The sequence below is a fragment of the Oryzias latipes genome, chromosome 21 (genome assembly GCF_002234675.1).
Source record: "Oryzias latipes chromosome 21, ASM223467v1".
Classification (NCBI taxonomy): Eukaryota; Metazoa; Chordata; class Actinopteri; order Beloniformes; family Adrianichthyidae; genus Oryzias; species Oryzias latipes.
In genome coordinates this window covers 28,755,563-28,768,629 of record NC_019879.2, presented here as the reverse complement: position 1 = coordinate 28,768,629, position 13,067 = coordinate 28,755,563, and the positions used below count along the sequence as shown (strand labels likewise).

Here is a 13,067-nt window from a genome sequence, read left to right as displayed (position 1 = left end):
GTCCTAACAGAACCAGAACCGTCCTGCATCCTGAATGTTGCTGCATGTCTCCCTTTTTTTTTGATTCAGGCAAACAGAACAGGTTGGTTCCTGGTTTCTGTAGATTTCTGGCTGCTGCATCACAGAGTGGTCACCATGAAGCACCTTCCTCCCTGAACCTTCAGGTGAAACCCCTGCCTCCAGAGCAGCTGCTCTGAAATCATCACCCAATGGTCCTCCTCCTATTATCAGGAACATGAAAGGGATTTTTTTTTCTTTGTTTTACAAGAATATTCTTGAAAAAAAACCTCACATTGTTTCTAATCTATTGGAGCTGAAAGGTTTTTCTTTATTTAAAATCAACCATTTTCATCTTTTAGATTATTATTTTTTTTTTAAATTGTTTTTTACCCACCACTGCTTAGAAAATCGCTTAAATTTGAAATGGTGGAGTTTGTTACTCAAGTTTGTCTGCTTTTAAGGAGGCTGGAGGATCCTGCCCCCGTCCGACAGGGCCAATCACAGAGGAGCGGCTTTATTGCGCCGTGAGGTGTCTGTGATCGTGTCACTGCTGTGGCTGAACCCACGGAGACCAGGTGGAGTGGGTCAGACAGAGGGCATCTCATTCTCCTGCAAAAGCAACATCTGCAAAAATAAGAAAATCTTTTGATTTTTATTTTTTACTTTGATGAAGTGAAGTTTTGGTTTAGATGGAGAAATCGAAAAACTTCTGCATCGATGCGCTCCTGGCGCGTGACTCCGGGCACCAGACAGTGAGCGGCGGCGCGCTCCCGGGGGCCTTTCCCAGCGGGGGCCCCAGCACTGCTCCTGTTCAGAGCCACAGAAGAGAACCGTCTCCCCCTCCTCCGAACTCTACGTGCAGTTCGTCCGCCACCCCCAGACTCCTGTCCAAACCCAGCCTCCTCAGCCTGTCGGGCTTCGCTGCGCTGCAGCAGGCGGGTCTCATCGGAGTCCACGCGCTGTATCCTCTGGGGCCCCCCGCCTTCCTGCCGTCTGCATGGGCGCAGCTGGCTCAGCAGCATCCAGGCCAGATGAAGGGGATCCCCGTATCCAAGATGTCCCACCTGGAGCCGTGGATCGGAGGGGGCACCGGAACAACCGGACTTGGGGAGTATGGAGGTATGAAGGCCTCTTAGAACCACACCAATTTGATGTTTTAATATAATGTATTTGTTTGTGTAGCAATAAAACAATTATATTCATAAAAAATAAAATAAATTTAACCCTTGCGCTATCTTGTGGGGTCCAGATGACCCCACACTCAACCTTAACGTGCCTTGGTTGAGAGTGGGTCATCTGGACCCCACTAGACAGTGCTCTGAACCTTTTTTCTTCAATGATTTGTGATCCTCACTGGTGTCCATGGATGATATGAAATCCTCTCCACCTTTATCCATGTTTATCATGGTAGGGATGACATGTCAAAGTAAGGGTGGGGTCAACTGGACCCCACACGATAGCATAAGGGTTAAACAGCAATGGAATAATAGAAGTTACTTCATTACATTTGTTAATATTTTTTAGCTTGGAAACAGTACAAATGAATGTGTTTGTTAGTATTTTTGACCCAAATAGAAAAGGGGTATTTTTCGCTGTTTTATCTTGCTTCATGTTTGAATTAGTTACAATTTTTAAAGCAGCAACAACATAAACAACAACAATAATAATAGTCTAGAAATTAGCTAAAATGTCATCATCAGGCAAAGGTATCGGTTGGATAACTCAGATTGCTGTAAGATGAAAAGGACAGAGGCACTAATGAGGTCTGAAAATGTCACAAATAGCCTATATATGCCATAGCTGATAACAAAATGTGTGCTGGATTAATCAAAATCCCAATTAATTTAATATAAAAACATATAATTAGTGAACCATTTAGTTATTTTAGATAAACCTGAAAAGATCAGAGGCAAACATTGTGGCTTATTTGCTGGTTTTCTCAGCAAAAGGCTCATCTCAATAAACTCCAAACAGTTATACATACTACATGTTACATGTTACATGTTACATGTTAACGTGAAGACGCAGTTTATGCTCCACCCTTTAAACCTGCCTCAACGTGGTGGAAAACAAGCATTGCATCACACCTGGAAGATGTTCAGGTTAATGCACAATTGAATCTCCCTACAAGGTTCTTTGCATTCAGACAGTCATCCGCAGACAATGACCAGGATGTTTTTTTTTTTCCGGTGCATTCAGTTCATGTTTTTGTTATGTGTTGTCCCGCCTCAGCCCCCAGTCAGGCAGCTCTTCTGGGGAAGTGTCGGAGGCCGAGGACTGCTTTCACCAGTCAGCAGCTGCTGGAGCTGGAGAACCAGTTCAAGGTCAACAAGTACCTGTCCAGACCCAAACGCTTCGAGGTGGCCACGTCGCTCATGCTGACAGAGACACAGGTCAGGAAGAAGCAGCAGAGGCGCTGAGATGACGATGAATAACTGATGCTTAATCTAAGCTATTGTTATAGTTTATGACCTCCTCTGTGAGTGAACAAGTTCAAAAACAGTTTTATAGCACACTAATTCTCTGCTGTAAATGAAAACGACGAGTCACAGTAAAACTGGCGATGCAATTAGATATTTCTATGAGCGGTCAAGAATGTCTGTGACAGGAAGGGAGGCCATCTTTACCTTTTTTTTTCCTGAATTCCTTCATTTTTAGGTTAAGATCTGGTTCCAGAACAGACGCATGAAGTGGAAAAGAAGCCGTAAATCCAAGGAACACCTCGCTTCAACCCACCCTGACACAGGAAGAACCAACGCAGAAAACCACAGGCTCAAACCGGATCTCGACTCTCTTTGCTCGAGTCCGGGAGAGGAAGAGGAGATGGGAGCAGACGATGAAGATTACACAGAGGAGACAGAGTTGCTGAGGAAAGACTCTTTGAGTATCACAGCTTTCACAAGAGGAGGAATGGAGGACTACGTGAACTGTCACCCGAAGGACGCAGCCCTGGGAAAAACCAATCCAGTCTTTGTATAGTTGTAACCGTTAGCATCTGCTTGCAGTACACAAAGTATCATTAGGCGCTCCATGAGGTGACATGAAGAGGAAATTAATCTTCAGGTAGAGCAGGAAGTGTTGACATCTGCACAGGGTGATGGTGCTGTTTGCCTGGATATTTAATGGTTCTATAATAATCCATTCAGGCCTTATAACTAGAAAATCAAACTCAGCCACTTTAGTGGGCACAGCTGTACAATCTAATAAAAGACAGTTCAGGAGTTTTTTAGGATAATAAAACATCATATTAGGTTTATTTTTGAATTATAAAGGTTGCATTTGTATTGCAAACATAGTGTCAATCTTATTTATTGTTTAGATTTAAGTATCCCTCGTATAAAAGCAAATGCTGATTTGTCATGTTGTTTTAATTAAATGTGTTTTACCTGCAGAAAAACATTTAGATCTGCAATTGTCTCAGGTGTAAGATCTTCTCTTGCAACCACACAACAAAATTATAAATAAAGATGTCAATTGAAGGGGGATTTTAAAAATGGACGTTTTCTAGTCTTCTATAAGCATGTTTCAAAATGTATATAATGATAAATGAGTATTGGTTCATTTAAAACTACTAAAGTAAAAAATAAATATTTAAAAACAATTTCTATATTTTTTTTTGTATTGCACTTTTTATTAAAATGTTACAGGTAATATAGTAAAATGGACAGAAACAGTTGAATGATTAAATTTGTGGTAAAAAGAACAACATATGTCAGGGTAAAAATACGTTTGTTTAACTAAACATATAAAAACCAAAAGGTTTTAACAAACCAGGTAAGTTCCCCTTTGAGGGGGCAATAAAGTTTTTTCTATTGTGTTCTAAACTAGAAACAAACTACCATTATCTATTCATTTCTTATTTATCATATTTTGCTTTAACTATTCATTTGTTGTTGCTCAAATGTTTCTGTTGTAATAAAAAAACAAACTCCTACAATAATTTGTATTATATCTCTCTTAATGTGAAACTTTTTTTTATGTTTTGAGTTGAAAAGAGTGATGTTTTGTCACCAGTGTCAAAATATATTGTTTTGTAAAAAATAGTTTTACTAGTTAAAAAAATGCATTAATTTGCATTTCAAATGTATGGTTAGAAAATGATTAAAGTGACTTTAAAACGTATTTATGCTTCCGCTGCTTCAATTTTGAAAGGTCCTTCATCGTCTTCCGTAGTTGCCCAGATGACCACTGCGTTTATTTGTTGTCATAGCAACGTAAGAACTCGAAAACGCTTCTACTGTCGGAAGGGGGAGTTTCTTTATTCCAGCGTACACAGAGGTGAGTTTAGAAACGCGGTCTTAACTTTTTAGCGGTTTTTTTTCACGACCTTCACGCAAAACCTGTTAACGACAAAAACGTTCATTCCCATGTCAGTTTTGTCCTGTTTTTACAGGGATGTCTGCTGAAGCACGAGAGCACGAGGCTCTTCCGGCGAAGCCCCCCCGCGCTGGGAAAGATGTCAAAGTAAAAGCCGAGTAAAGATGAGAATAAAGGCTAAAAAGTGCACTGAAACTGGTTTTAAAAGTACTTTATTTAAAATAAACAAATAAATAAATAAACAAATAAATCAAAAGTGTAACCCGGGAGAACCCATGCGGTCAAATTTGGTGCTTTAAAAATACCAAAACATTTCTTTCTTTTTTCATTCTTGAACATGTTTAAAGCCCAGAAGAAAATAGTTACTAGGTTCTCCAGAGTTTGTACATAAATCAAAGTTAACAAACCTTATTTAAGACATGGTTGACATTTTATTTGGCAAAAAAAGTTCAGCTTTTATGCAAAAACTGAAGAAAACAAACAACAAGAGAATAACAATAATTCCAAAGAGAGAAAACGTATTTTAAAAAATTTTTTTTTTAAATGAGTTATTGAAAGGAAAAACTAAAAAAACAACCACATTTTACATCATGGACCATACCAAACCAAGTGGTGGGGGTTTCATGATACGGGTTTGTTTTGCAGCCATCCCCTAAATCTTCTGCTTGCCAAAATTTAAAGATGAGATCACCTGACAGTTATTGGGTGAAGATGAGTCGCTCAACAGGACAATGATTCATGAGCAAAAAGGAACTACTGTTTTAATAGAAACAATATTGTAAAAAGATGTACAATTATTTGTAAAAAGCTTCACTAATCTAATAAAAAAAGTTGATTGTTTTTTTAATACCAGCTTTTGCACCTGACAGTTTTATGTTGCATATTTGTGGAAGCCTGTGAGTAATCATGAAAAAAAACCTTCTGCAGTGCCTCATGTCACAGGATTCAGACTTTCATCACAGACGAAAAGATGTCAGGAAACTCAGACGTGCGTTTGGCCAAAGAAGGTGCTTCCTGGGTTTGGAAACTAGGACCGAGTTGGTGTGGGAGGATTGGGAGCCAGGCGGAGAGTTCACAAAGTCACTGGTGTTGAGGAATGTTTGCAACAAGCTGCACAAACTAAACATAAGGTCTTGTAAAAAAATCTCAATCAAAGTGTCACTCTGATCCACAACAACGTCCTGACATGAACGCTCTGTTCTCCTTACAGACCTCCAGAAACCGGGTTTTTCCAAAGCTTTGTTCCTCACACGGTTCTTCTAAGTCCTGGGATTTCTTACTCCATTCCGGTCACCTTTAAACCTCTTCAGAGAGTAAGAAGTTTAAACTTAATAGTCACATTTTAAGAGAGGAAATTGTCCATCTAATGCCGCTGTGTCTGATTGGATGTGGCAGTGCGAGTACGAGGACAGCATTGAGTTTCAAAGCACAGAGGGGAAATTTCCAGTGAACCTGCGGGCCATCACCCCCTCTCACTCCTTGAAGGCACCTGAGTCGGTGCTGCTGCCCCTCTGTGCCGTCCAGCACTCGTCACAAGCTCAGTTTCTCCTGAAAAACCTCAGGTATCTTGAATGTGGAGGATGCTGTATTTCAGCTGATATGTTTACCCCCCTACCACATATACTTGTTATGTTTTCCAACACAGTAAACTGCAGACGTCCTTCCTGTGGGATTGTGCGGCACCGTTCCGCATCAGTCCGGCGCGAGGCCTCCTGAAACCGGAGCAGGCGTGCAGCATCACAGTGGTGTTTGAGCCCCAGGAGGCGCTGGTGTTCCAGCAGCAGGCCCACTGCAAGTTTGGAGAAGAGGAGGCCTGGACCGACAGCTGCTCCGTGCTTCTGCAAGGAGGAGGTATGAATGAGAAGGGGCAAACCAGCTTTAAATCCTTCTAAAGCCATCGTTTTAGAAGGATTTCCTACTGTCTTCTGAGGAATAAAACTCTGATCAGCATTGAATTTCCTTGCAAATTTTTTATGGGTATATTTCATCCAAAAAGTGTTATATTAAAGCATTTTCTGTTTCACTGTCTGACCTTTCCAGCTAAATTTCCACATCTTCAGCTCAAAAGTCCTACAAGCACAGAGGAAACAGACCACAGAGGTGCAGTGCTGCAGTTTGGGCCGGTGGCGGTTGGTCACAGTTTGTGTAAATCTCTTGAGATCTTTAACCCGTCTCTTGTGAGTGTACACACACACACACACACACACAAATCTCTTTAATGACACAGTTCACATCACTGGATGGCCCCGCCCTCTCAGGTACAGGTGTCCTTTTCTCTGTCGCGACTGCCCGGCGTGGCGCCTGTGTTGGGGTCAGAGTTCAGCTGTGACGTCACTGAAGGGGTGCTGGCGCCCGGAGCCTCTCTGCAGGCTTCAGTCACATATTCTCCAGCAGAGGTGGACGCCGTCTCTGTGGAGTACCTGTCTCTGACGTACAGAGGAGCACTCAGCAATGCTCAGATTAAACTCACTGGGAGGTGCACAGGTGGGAGCTGTTCCACCTGTTAAGCTGTTATTAATATTGCATGTGTTTGTTAAACGGATGCCCTCTTTTAGGACCTGACGTGTCCCTGTCCTCCTCTGTGGTGGACTTCGGGAGTGTTGGGGAGCAGCAGAGTGCAGCTCAGACTCTGCAGCTGCTTAACTCCTCTTCTGTTGCGGCTGTCTACCAATGGGAACTAAACAATGCGAACAGTGTGTTCAGCATTCATCCAGCAGGGGGCACTGTTCCCCCTCAGAGCCGCATCAAAGTCACAGCAGTTTATAGACCTAGGAGTGTTTTGGCGCACTGCAGGAGAGTGGTGTGCCTCATACTGCACAGGGTGGGGGACTCAGAGGATCCACACAAATCCACGTGAGCAGAACTCCTTTCACTAACTTCATCATCCTTTTAGGAGCCCCTGTTTCTGGACTTGGTCGGAAGCTGCCATTCGGAGCTCCAGAAACCTGCCACACTGGAACCCGGATATCTGAAGCTGCTCCACGGGGGCCATCCAGGAGACACTCAGCCTCATCCTAGCGCAAAGGTGGAGCAGCTTGAGGGACACGCCCCCATGTTGGAGGCAAGTGATGGCCCCACACGTTCAGTGGGGAGGTGCCCACACTCATTTTATATTAGCTTTGGACTTGCAAAGGTGACGCCAGTCATGATTTTGTGTTACTTTTTCCAACTGACAGACCTCTGAGCTGTTTTTGAGGCTGGCATAGTATCCTGTCCAATCAGAAGAATTCAGGGGCTTTATCCCAAACACACAGAGATTTCTCCAGATTCCATTCTATTCTATACATATTACGAGGCATTCAAAATAGCACATTAATTCTAAAACAGTTTATTGGCTTTCACTTTTTTTTCTTTAGATAATTCAACATTTACCAATCTTTCTGCCACATACTAAAAATGTACCTAAAAAACTTAAAAACCATCACAGAAGGAGAAATGGGGCCAAAATGTCCTATGGGGACCAAAAAAAAGAGAAAAGATTTTAAAATCCACTAAAGAAGTCAAAATGCACATGTCAAGGATATCCCACAAAAGTTTTGAAACTAGGATGTGACGACCACAGGACCCACCGCTTGGAGACTATCCCGGATGAGTGGAAGAAGATGGATGGACAGTTCCAGCTGTAAATTTAAACTCCTTCTAAAGATTTCAATCTATCCCCCCCTAACTCCTTGAGTATCATTGGGAAGCTACTTAGGAAAACATGTAGCGGCTAATGCCAGCGAGCCATAAAACCCAACGAGCGTCTTACAGATTATTCTTTTTTGTTCTAAGATGTCATTCTAGATGTCTCTCTTCAGTATTGTTCACTTTTGCTGCCTTTTTTTGCTCCTTTCCTTTTTTGTTTTAACCAAAATGAATCCTGGTTTTTATAACAGGATCACAGTTTTAGCCTTAACTGTTTTTTTGATTCTCTGCCATTTTCCAGGAGCCAAATAAAACAGCAAACGCTGCTGTTGTCAGACCAACCCCACCAATGGAGGAGCTTTTCCGAGTTTACACGGGAAGCAGTGAGCTTTTCTCTGCAACGTCTCCTCCACATGTGTCTGTGACGCCGCTCGAGCTCCTGTTTCATCACAGATTAGCTTCATCGTTTTCCACCGATGACTCCTCCTCTCAGTACGTTTCCATCAAAAACCACAGCAGCTGCAAACTCAGGTATCTCCCCATAAAGATCTGTGATCTCCACGGTGATGGTGAACCTTCTGTGGTCATTTGCTCTGATGGTCTGTGTGATGCTGGGGTTTGCGTTCCAGCCTGGTTTGGACTCTTGTCAAAGATTCTCCGTTTACGCTCTCACCCTCATCATGTGACCTGGCTCCATTAAAGTCCACTTCATTCCTGGTGACCTACGCCCCCAAACAGCTCAACACTCTGCATGGAGGGCAGCTTGAGTGCTTTGCATTCAGGAAGGTGTTGTAACTTCACCAACAAAAGCACATAGAGCTGATGTTCCAAAGCTTAAGCTTTTTATTTGTTTTGGTTCTTTTAAGAACAGAGCAGTTTGAAGGGTTTGTGTCTATGGATGCTGCAGGTCAGTCCCGGTGTGGGACCGCCGGGACCACCGTGGTGCGGGACCGTCCGGGTCATCGGCCACTCCTTCCAGCCGGGCAAAGAACACTTCCAACCAAACTGCTCTGTGACGCCCACTAATGTGGTGAGACGCAAGTTCAGCAAGAGCACAGCTTGTCCCTGCAATCGTTTGACCCGACTCTGGAAAAAGAAATACAGGAAAACAGTGTCATGAGGAAAGTCTGTAAATGTTGACAAATATTTGACAGGAAGTGAGTTATGTTACCCAACTGTGGTATAAAGATCATGGGGTTGCTGGAGCCTATCCCAGCTATGGGTGAAGGTGATGTACGCCCTGAACAGGTCACCAGTCTATTGCAGGACCACACACGCACACCTAGGACAATTTTAAAGATCCCAATTAAACTATGATGCATGTTTTTATGACTGTGGGAAGAAACCGGAGTCTCCAGAGAAAATCTACACATGCATGAGGAGAACATGCAAACTCCAAACAGAAAGGTCCTAGCTGGGATTTGAACCTTTGTGGCGAGAGCACTAACCACTCCACCACCATGCAGCCCTGAACTCAAACATTTCTGCTCTTAAAACTGAGCAGAAAATCAGTAAAATGCAAAGAAAACTCCAAACCCAGTTTTTGCAAAAACCTTTAGAGTTTGGTAAAAACCTAAAATATGTTTTAAGAAAAGAGTACAACTACAAAAATGTGTTCTCTATTCAGTATTTTTTTCTTTTTTACAAACATTTCATGATCTTTTTTAGCATCAGAAACATTACGTTTTACTTAATCTGGTAATGTAAATCTGTAAAGTGTTTTGTAAAAGTTTAACTATAAAAAAAACACAAATTTAAAAACATTTATCAAATATACCTGGAAGAATATTATTTAAATTGCTGCATTTTCTACTTTTTAGTGTTTTATTTTGCAAAAATTTCTCTTACAACAGTTGTTGAGTGTTTTTCCACGCAAAAAAAACCTGTGAAAAAATGTCAGCGTTCCTCATGTCTGTGGAGAAACATGGCTCCACTACTTTCCTGAACTGTGTGAATTTAGGAAAATTAAAGTTTTCCAGAATAAAAGTCTGCTGAAGATCAGAAACATCTTTCACAATCACCAAAGTTTCTTTTAAATGTATTCCAAGACTAGCTGTGAGATTATTATTGGTTGAATGCTGTAAAGCATTCAACCCTTTGTTTTCCTGTTTCTCTTTATTTATTATTATTTTTTTTATTCTTTACACCTATCTTCCGCCGTTTTTCGCCGCTTAACTCCTTCTACAATTTTTAACCGATTGTAACCATTCAACTTTTAAAATGTTCAGCTCTTTCAGCTTATTATTGCTATGACTCTTGGTACTTCTAATCCTTGTACTTTTTAAGATATTCCAGTTTTTCCGGGAATTTTTGCCCTATTAAAATGCATTGGAAAGTTATGGTGCAAGAGGTTCCCGGATCGACACCCGGTTCGGACACTTGAAATTTTTCTACCATTCACCTTTTTAAATGTTCAACTCTTTCAACTTATTACAGATATTACTTTTGGTCATTCAAATCATTAAAAATTTTAAGATATTCCAAGATTTTGCAGGATTTTTGCTCCTTTAAATACATAGGGAATTCTTGTGCTTAACCTTTTTTACAGGTTTTCACCTTTTTTAACCATTTTACTTTTAAAATGTTGAGCTCTTTCAGCTCAGTTCAGCCATTTGTTTTACAAATTAAGCTTTCTTTCAGCAATACAGCATTCAACCCTGCATTTTCTTCTGGAAATGCAGCTCCTTCTAGTTATTATTATTATTTATACTATCTTCCGCCGTTTTTTGACACTTAACTACTTCTACAATTTTTAACCTATTTTTACCATTCAACTTTTAAAATGTTCAGCTCTTTCAGCTTATTATTGCTATGACTTTTGGTACTTCTACTCCTTGTACTTTTTAAGATATTCCAGTTTTTCCGGGAATTTTTGCCCTATTAAAATGCATTGGAAAGTTATGGTGCAAGAGGTTCCCGGATCGACACCAGGTTCGGACACTTGAAATTTTTCTACCATTCACCTTTTTAAATGTTCAACTCTTTCAACTTATTACAGATATTACTTTTGGTCATTCAAATCATTAAAATTTTTAAGACATTCCAAGATTTTGCAGGATTTTTGCTCCTTTAAATACATAGGGAATTCTTGTGCTTAACCTTTTTTACAGGTTTTCACCTTTTTTAACCATTTTACTTTTAAAATGTTGAGCTCTTTCAGCTCAGTTCAGCCATTTCTTTTACAAATTAAGCTTTCTTTCAGCAATACAGCATTCAACCCTGCATTTTCTTCTGGAAATGCAGCTCCTTCTAGTTTATGATGGTTTTCCTTTTGTTTTTAATGGAAACACTTTCTTTCCCTCAGAGGTTTCCAGCACTCGCTGTTGTTTCCTATCGAACCGTGCTGCTGCAGAACAATGGAGGCCAGCCGCTCACATTTTGCCTGGACCGCAGACCAGACTCCCCCTTTGCGGAGTCCGTGCACGTTCTGCCGAGCTGTGGTCTGATCCAGCCAGGGCATCATCAGATCCTCACCCTCAGAGCGGTTCCCACTGAGGACAGTCCCAAACAGGGGTTCACCGTGTCACTGCGACTCAATGCAGCTGACTTCACACAGGTACTACACACAATACGAGCACACAACTCACCAAGAAGAAGAAGAAGAAGCCAGGAGTCCCTAAGCAGCCCCAGACCAAACACCACAAATGAGATCAGCCTTTAAAGAAAGTCTCTGAAAAGCTTATAAGCTTCAAGAAGATTCTCAAATCCATCGTTTGGCTTCCAGAGCGTTTCTCTCATTTAATTTAGACTTGTTCATGAAATTCATGTTACAGATTACGCACCAGTGATTGCTGTCCAAAAAAAAGATGTCAAATCTGACTCATTTCAATGAAAAAAATTAGTGACAATGTTTGATATTGAATTCAGTTTTATTTGTATAGCACAAAATTCCAACAATAGTCGTCTTAATGGTCCGCTGGTGCTGTTCACGTGATACGTGCGCGCTCTTTGCTGCAGCCGACTGTTAGAAAATAGGAAATTAGACAATCACAGTGTAGTTTGTGTCTGCGTCCTACAGACACGTATCATCTGCACAGCCGGCACATGCAGCATTTGCACGAAGTCACTAAAGAGACACCATCACCTGTACATCATAAGTGCGTGTAACTACCATTATCCTTAAAATAACTTCACATATAATTACCTGCACGACAGTGGTATGTTGCATTTTCATGACGTCCCTTGAGGTTGCCGTACCATCCCCAAGAGAACTAAAACACACCCGACCTCCAGATGCAGCGGCTCTTCTCCACCACCCTCCACGGACCCTAACGACCCAGGAACCAGAGGCACCTGTGCAGGTCAACCCTCGTATGGAGGATGCGATGAAGGCTTTAGTGTACTAACAGGCTGCCATGAGCTTGTTTTTTTAGGAAAATTGTTTTTCAAAAACTGGGAATTTGCAGGTTCAAATCCATGGTCGGGTTCATGCCAAGGATCTAATGTAAAACCTCCCTGGCTGACATTCAGCACTAAGGGGATGGATTTGGGTGTTTAAACCAACAAATGTCGCACAACCAGATGTTTGTCAGCTGGTTACCTTAAACTCCTGTGATGAAGCGCTCTCATGGGAGCTAAAGGTTCCTCATAACCTCCATCTCTTCAGAAACTGTCGGTGCTCAGTGTGCTGGAAAAGCCACGTGTGTCTCTGGACTGCGGCCACACTTTATATTTCCATCCCACAGCCGTGGGCTCGGAAACGCAGCGCCGCCATCACGTCAGAAACTTAAGCCGCCTCCCTTTACGGTAGATTGACTGATTTGCTGACTCATTTGGGACTCTGTTCTTGTTTTCTGTCGACATGCAGATCAGCATCAGTAATGTGTGGGTTTTTCTCTGCTGCTTCCATGCCAGGTTTCAGTGGAACGTTCCAGAGTCGCACCTGAATCTTTTCTGTGTCAAACCAGACGCTGGTGTTCTGCATCCCAATGAGAGCTCAGTGAGACACGCCCACAAACTGAAGCTTTATGTCCAGAATGACTTTCACATTAAAAGTCTAACATAGAGTTTCTTTTTGCCCCACGTGCAGATGCAGGTGTGGTCCTTCCATCCTGTCTCAGAGAAAACCCACCAAGTCAAACCTACTCTCACCTTCTGGCCAGTTCAGAGTGATGGATCTGAAA

The 13,067-nt window shown here is 41.8% G+C and overlaps 2 protein-coding genes across 3 annotated transcripts in view; both read left to right on the top strand.

The window, feature by feature from the left end:
* The first annotated feature begins 418 nt into the window (after positions 1-418).
* Positions 419-4,122, top strand: LOC101175206 (motor neuron and pancreas homeobox protein 1-like). Its single transcript, XM_004082050.4, has 3 exons — positions 419-1,119; positions 2,233-2,393; positions 2,659-4,122. Exons 1-3 carry the CDS (start codon positions 690-692, stop codon positions 2,977-2,979), a joined length of 912 nt encoding a protein of 303 aa, XP_004082098.1. The 5' UTR covers positions 419-689; the 3' UTR covers positions 2,980-4,122.
* Positions 4,123-4,166: 44 nt separating this feature from the next.
* The window catches only part of cfap65 (cilia and flagella associated protein 65), a 19,608-nt gene continuing 10,707 nt past the window's right edge, over positions 4,167-13,067 (top strand). The window contains exons 1-17 of one of the 2 annotated variants that reach the window (XM_020713012.1): positions 4,167-4,278; positions 4,394-4,464; positions 5,245-5,447; positions 5,528-5,630; positions 5,713-5,879; positions 5,963-6,168; positions 6,358-6,494; positions 6,576-6,801; positions 6,873-7,138; positions 7,211-7,378; positions 8,246-8,475; positions 8,574-8,730; positions 8,852-8,974; positions 11,249-11,500; positions 12,551-12,690; positions 12,799-12,883; positions 12,974-13,067. The exon at positions 12,974-13,067 is cut by the window's right edge and continues 53 nt beyond it. In XM_020713012.1, the coding sequence (XP_020568671.1) occupies positions 4,182-4,278; positions 4,394-4,464; positions 5,245-5,447; positions 5,528-5,630; positions 5,713-5,879; positions 5,963-6,168; positions 6,358-6,494; positions 6,576-6,801; positions 6,873-7,138; positions 7,211-7,378; positions 8,246-8,475; positions 8,574-8,730; positions 8,852-8,974; positions 11,249-11,500; positions 12,551-12,690; positions 12,799-12,883; positions 12,974-13,067 (2,725 nt within the window). In that variant the 5' untranslated portion in view covers positions 4,167-4,181. Of the gene's footprint in view, positions 4,279-4,374; positions 4,465-5,244; positions 5,448-5,527; positions 5,631-5,712; positions 5,880-5,962; positions 6,169-6,357; positions 6,495-6,575; positions 6,802-6,872; positions 7,139-7,210; positions 7,379-8,245; positions 8,476-8,573; positions 8,731-8,851; positions 8,975-11,248; positions 11,501-12,550; positions 12,691-12,798; positions 12,884-12,973 lie in introns of both variants that reach the window. The other variant, XM_023951046.1, reaches the window with a different exon arrangement.